Below are 7,093 nucleotides of genomic sequence, written 5' to 3' on the forward strand. Positions count from 1 at the left end.
ATAACACAGTTTCTTGACTCCGAATTTCATTAGTTTCAGCAAGCGTTAGTTGATTGCACATGCGTAAAATGAATACAAAAGTTGAAGTTAAAATAAAACATAAAGTTCAGTTCATTCCGGTAATATATGTGAAATCATTTGGGAATTTCGTTTACTTGATGTATGAAGGTCCGGTATAAAATTTAACAGGCGAATAACTATTGAAAGGTGCAGGTGCAGCTGCGTAAGTAAATGTTGGTGCTGGTGCTACTTTATAGGCAGCAGGAGCTATGCCGTATGAGAATGGTGCGGCTGCAGCTGTGTAGGAGTAGGAATAGGTGTTGGGAGCTGATGCATAGGTTTTGTATGTTGTAGGAGCAGCAGCATAAGTTTTGTATGTTGTGGGAGCTGCAGCGTAAGTTTTGTATGTAGTTGGAGCGTAAGCATAGGAGTATGTTTTTACGGGTAAAGGAGCTACAGCATAGGTTTTTGGGGCAACAGGAGCTACATAAGAAGAGGAGTAGAAAGCTTTGTTGATGGTGGTAGCTGCTGGATCTTTGGATTCGACTCCTGGTTCGTTGGTCTTGATGTCAGCTCTGAAACCAGCTGCATCAGCAACATAACTGACAAGACGAGTTCTGCCGTCTGCTTCTGTCAGGCCATATGACCCATATTTGTTTCCGTAAGCGTCTCCACTCTCTTTACGGAAGGATCCACCAGCGACGTGAGACTCATCGTATCCGAAGTTGTAGTTACCTAAATTCTGGAATTATGGAATGAAAATTATAAGAAAAGCCAGATCTTACAATCAGGTTCCTAAAAGATCTTTTAATTAATTAATTAAGGATGGTAATGTTTGGTATCACAGTCAACTGGAAATGTAAAATGGAGAACTAAGATATTATCTCAGTGAATTGGAGTTTGCCATAAAAATGTAATATCATTTTTATGATGACTTAATTCTAACCATAATACTTCTTTCGAATAATTCTAGAACGGAAATAAATATGTGACAGTTTATCTAAAACAATTTTGTGCTATATTTTTTATTCTTAACTGTCATATCTTTTATATAAAAAAAGTTTATTTGAAAAATAGAATCATCTTTGAAAAAATATTTATTTATGATGATATTTATGTTAATTTCTTTGATTAATCTAAAGGTATATCATACCACGTTATTAGCTTTTTTTTAAAAATAAATTCTAAGTTATTACAAATCTTCTTAGAAGTAACATAAACTTTTTAAATACATTTATTCTGTGAAAGTTTTTTGGCAAGCGGACCATTTTTTTTGTTATGTAGTTAGTATAATTGTTATTTAGAATCCAGAGTTTTTGATTAGAATTAATTCTTAATGGTGAATTATTTTTTCAAAATTGGTATAATTTCTTACTAGTGGTTTTTTTATAGTATTAGTACAGTTATTCTACTAGATTGGCGCGATTTTAAATTTTACTTTCACAAGTATTTGCTGTAAATTTTATTCAGTAGAGAAATATAGATAAGGAAAACGATTTCATACTTACATTTTCATATCTGTGTTAATGTGATTTCTGGTATCGGTAACTAGATTTTATCTTATAAATTAATATTGGATATAATTATATTAGATGAATTAATATTAGATACTAAATTAATTTCAACGAATTTCTCAATTAAGGGTACAGAGTTTTTGAATCGAAAATCTTTTTTCGCGATGGATAAAAAAAAAAACTTATAGTGTTATATCAAAATTGTATTGGGGTATCTATTATTTTTCTTCGCACTCAGATTAGAAATTATATATTTCTAATTGATATTTATACAAAAAAAATCGTTCACTCTTACATCGGCAGAATTGTAATGGCTGCTATCTCCGGTAGGTATGGTATATGTTACTGTAGCCTGGCTGAAGGCAAAGAGAGCGACGAAAACAAGAACCTGAAAAGTAACCAAGCAAAGAAATTGTTATAAAATAATCATTGTTTTACTGAAAATAGAAGTTATTTCTAGTAGTAACTTTGAGAAACAACTCAGAGTATCGACAAACTAGTAACAACTTTGATTTGAGAGGAAAAAGTAATAAAATTAAGATTTCAACAAAAGTAAGTATTTGCCTTATGTAGAGTGTGCTGCACAGTATTATTTTAAAAATATTTCAGTTAATTCTTTATTTTATATTTTATTATTTAGTTAATTTATTTCATATTTTCCTTATCAAAAAAGAAAGAAAGAATATACAGTAGAGTAAAATTTTCATGATATAATACTTTTTAATGCATATGAATCTAAAGTAGGCTTTATAGTTAATACTTTTGAATTTACTTCCTTATTAATATATTCTCTTACATAAAAACAAAGGATAAAATTAGACTGCACTTATCTTCTTGGAAACTTTCATAGATAATTAATAAAAGTAAAGTATAAATTACATTTTTATTTAGAAATAGAAAGCTTAAAGCACTGAATGATCAAAAAAAATTAATATACTTCCTAATTTTATTTTCTAAATTATTTTGACATATACAGTTTAAAAAGGATTTGAAGATTGTAAATTGCCGCTTTAAAAACATTAAACAACGAACAAATGTTTTTTAAATATTTTAAATTAGAAATAGCAATCGAAAATATTTTAATCACGTGAAAAATTCACTAAATTCAAATAGAAATAATAATACTTTATCATATATTGCTTAATATTTTGAAAACTAGAGGCATGCTAGGTCTAGTTAAATACTGGTACCATATACTGGTGAAATGAGATGTTTTTTTTCTTTCTCAAAATCTGTTTAAAGATTTTAAAAAAAATGTTTCAATAGATTCTTGTTTTCGCCTCTCATTTTGTTAGCAATTTTAGTAATTCCATATTTTTCTCATCCATCTAACATTAATAAATTTATTTTTATAAATTATAATATTAAAGTTTTCATGTTTCAATTTATTATTTCTTTTGATGTGAAAAAAGCAGAAATGAAACATTAACTAACCGAAACAATTTATTAATCGAAAAGTGCAAACTATAGATATAGTTTTAGTATTCTTGCAAAGAAGTAATAAAAAAAAAACTTTAACGTCAATTTTATTTTAAAGTTCTGAAATGTAACATATTTATAATATACCCTAGAATACTTGTTTTTATTATTATTTTCACATAGACGTAGAATAATAACTTCGATTTGTTATAAAAACTTATGAGAAATATTATTTAGATCCTTATTCTACTGAAATATTTTTATTCATTTTGCTTTGAAGCATTCATTTTTTTTTGAAAAAAGGCGAGAAAGATAGAATTATTTTTATATCATGTTTATTTACTTATAGGTACTTATATTTGCAATGAAGTAATAAAAAGATTTTTTAAGGTAAATTTTATTTTGAAGTCTAAAATGTAACATATTTATAATATTAACTACAGTACTTGTTTTTATTAGTGTTTTCACATAAACGTCGAATAATAACTTCGGCTTGTTCAAAAATGCTATATAAAATATTATTTAGATCAATATACTACTGAAATATTATTCAGTAAAATTATTATTCAAAGTAAATTTATTCCTTTTACTTTGAAGCATTCATTTTTTTAAAGGAAGGAAAGAAAGATAAAATCATAATTTTTATATCATATATACTTACTTGTGGGTACTCATCTTACTCATCTCAGAAACCATTATCTGGAGGTAATAATGCTCTAAATATTTTAAAGATATTTCTTTATCTTATAATATCAGAAAGAAATGAAAAATATTTCCTAATATGAAAGTAAATTTTAATAGAATAAAGAAAACTAGATGACGATAACAAGTGGAGAAATTGTTACGATAGAATAAAAGCGAATAGTCTGAAAATTAATCTTTCAATAAAAATTATTTATACATATATAAGCACTTATCTTAAACACAAACGAATGAATTTACAGAGACATTGGTTTATCTCAGGCTAAGCAACGGATGTGAAAGAGAAACTCTTTCATGATTAAACAATAGATATGAAAGAGAAACTCTCTCATGACTAAACAACAGATATGAAAGAGAAACTCTTTCATGACTAAACAATAGATATGAAAGAGAAACTATCTCATGCTTAAGCAAAAGATATGAAAGATAAATTGTCTCATGCCTAAGCAACAGATATGAAAGAGAAACTGTCTCATGCCTAAACAACAGATATGAAAGAGAAAAATTTTCAAAACTGCAAAACAATTCTAATGGAAGAAGTTTCTCAGTTAAGTCAACAAATTGAGATGATAGTTGAATAAAAACTATACAGTCAGTAAAGACTTAGGATTTTATCAGAAAAAGGTTAATTTCATACACATGAATGAGAAATACTCTTTTTTTTATAAAATGAAGCTTAATGCATATACTTCATAGCAAATGAAATACATCTATGATTTCTCTTCACTTCAGTACTGTGTCAAATTTTATAAATGGTTAAAAATAATTAAAAATTAAGAGTGAAAGTCAAAAGTTCTTAATAAAAAGTACCTCATATTTTATCAGAAAAAGGTTAATTTCATACACATGCATGAGAAATACTCTTTTTTTTATAAAATGAAGCTTAATGCATATACTTCATAGCAAATGAAATACATCTAAGATTTCTCTTCACTTCAGTACTGTGTCAAATTTTATAAATGGTTAAAAATAATTAAAAATTAAGAGTGAAAGTCAAAAGTTCTTAATAAAAAGTACCTCATATTCGGCTAAGTTTTAAATCGAAACGTTTGTCTATTTGAACTAAAATAATGTGCAACTTTAGAAAATAAACATTTTGAAAAAACGTAACTAACGTAAAGAAAACACAAGAGTGTAAATATTTGAGTATGCAACTAAGAAACAAAAATGACTTTTCGCTGAAAGGTTCCTTGAGTAATCTACTTAAAAACAATTCAAAAGTCTAACTACTTAGGAAATAAACACAAAATGAAGACTCTTACCTGCATGTTGGCTGTATTAGGATTTCAGAGAAAACTGATACTTTCTGCAAGATTTTTCATTATATTTATACTAAAAATTTTGGGGTTCATTGCTCCCCTACAAGGTCTACCTCTTTGGAAACTTCGTTAAAAACCGAAGGACAGATAATGTCTAATGTTCATCTTCAGCTCATCAAATGAAACTTACTTGTTTATTTTTGTAATTTTTTTGTGACCTAAAACACGAGTCGCATTTTTTAGGACCCTAAGGCTTTTTTACTGTGAAAAATTGTCCTTTTTTTCTTATTATTTCTTTCACTCTTCTTCATTACTGCCTTATTGATAAGAACTTTTAGCGTCGGTAATCGTAATTATATTTTTGTTTTGGAATTTTTTCTGCCTGTTTCAACTAACAAAGAACTAGTAGAACCTTCAGTTATTATTTATACAATCTGTTGTGCTGCATTCTTTAGTAGTTTTTTTATATTTTTTTATGTAGGACAAGGGGGTAGGTTCTGCTAATTAAAATTCGACCGACGTCTTGTTCTAGAAAGATTTTTCATCCATTGATTTTTTTTTCATCTGAAGGGTGTGTCAATTGAGTGATAATGAAAGGTCTACTTGATCAAAGGAATGCCTGTTTGTACACAAAAGAATTCCATTATTCCATACCTAATAAATAATTATTTGGACTTGTTGCCGTAAAGCCATAATTTTAGACCCAGGCATCATTAAAGGCCATCATTATCCTGTTAATTATAATTTTTCAATCATTGCAATAAAATTTCATAAAATTACTTTTAATGAAAATAAATAAGTATTTTAATATACTTAAAATAAGTAAATATTAAAGAATAAGCAATAATTTATTATCTAGTACTAACCATCCAGGGTGGTTTCAAACAAAGAGATAATTTTTCTTTATATTCATAGTTTCTTTTCCGGATTTCTTGAAATAATTTATTTAAAACTAAATGATTGAATTCTGTACGGTAAATGAAAACGCAGTTGCATAACTTTCAGAAAAATAGACTTTAATAGAGTGAAAAACATGTCTTTTTTTAAATTTAATATTACGTAAAATTAAATAAAACTTTATATACTAATGTAGTTATTCTTCATTTTAACTAATAAATTTTATAAAGAAAATATAAGCAATTTTGAATTATATGTTATTTAAGCTACTTACTTATATGATATATTACTATGGAATTATGATATTATTATGGAAACTTTATAGTGTCGTTATTCATAAATATAACTTCTAGAACATACGCTTAAATACAAACAAATATTTAAATTTTTAATGAATTCATGTTTTCTATTTACCTCTCTATGTGCATCATTATTAAATCTTTTTTTATATTTTGATTTGTTTTATAATTTACTTCTTAACTTTCATTTTTAAAAAATTTTTTAACAACATTCCATTTTATTTCTCAAAATATATTTATTTGATCATTCCATAATTAAAGTAGTTCTATAAATTTTTAAAATATTTATTTTTTATAAACTCATGTATTATACATGCTGATTTCTGGCTGCCAGAATAAATTATAATATGTAAATTACAAAAAAAGAAAAAAACATGCAACCAATCCATATTTATATTAGACATGTCACTTAAATTGCATGAATTCAATTGAATAGCAGTATATTTAATTTTATTCTGAGAGCAGATGTTGTTAATTACTTTTCAACGATTGCAGGAGAAGAAATTAGAAATTTATTTAATATATCTCTCCCCCCCCCCCGAAAATGACATTTAGTGTTTTAACTTCGTGCTTAACGAAGTATCAACAAGAAGTCGAGAAAGGACAGTATTTTATGATTTTTTAAAGGAATATTGCTGCTACAATCAACATAAGAATAAAATATGGTATGAAAAATTTTCAAAAAATATAATACTTTACAAATTTAATTCAGCAGAATAATTCAAAATTAAAAAAATAAAAATATTTCAGCAAACATTATGTCCACGTAGAAAAGAAAAATACCGTTTAATAGGCTGATGTAATAAAGGAAAACAAATAATTCGTAAATTATACGTGCACGATTCGTGATTTATATTCGAATTTATGATTTACAAACGAGTCTATGTTTTCATTTTAATCATTAAAAATAAAAATATATAAAGAAAACAGTTACTCAGAAGGTGAAAAATTAACCTCATCATTTTAAAACAATGCTCATCTTAGATGTCATCAAATATCTTTA

General features: G+C 26.4%; 1 protein-coding gene across 1 annotated transcript; it reads right to left on the bottom strand.

Annotated features, from left to right (window-relative positions):
* On the bottom strand, positions 1-4,985 carry LOC129963718 (cuticle protein 14-like). The gene is made up of 3 exons (XM_056078238.1): positions 4,898-4,985; positions 1,810-1,902; positions 1-742 (listed from the first exon to the last, which is right to left on the bottom strand). The coding sequence occupies exons 1-3, from the start codon at positions 4,901-4,903 to the stop codon at positions 152-154; spliced, it is 690 nt and encodes a 229-aa protein (XP_055934213.1). The 5' UTR covers positions 4,904-4,985; the 3' UTR covers positions 1-151.
* Positions 4,986-7,093: the final 2,108 nt, after the last annotated feature.

Source organism: Argiope bruennichi, chromosome 3 (assembly GCF_947563725.1).
Source record: "Argiope bruennichi chromosome 3, qqArgBrue1.1, whole genome shotgun sequence".
Classification (NCBI taxonomy): domain Eukaryota; kingdom Metazoa; phylum Arthropoda; class Arachnida; order Araneae; family Araneidae; genus Argiope; species Argiope bruennichi.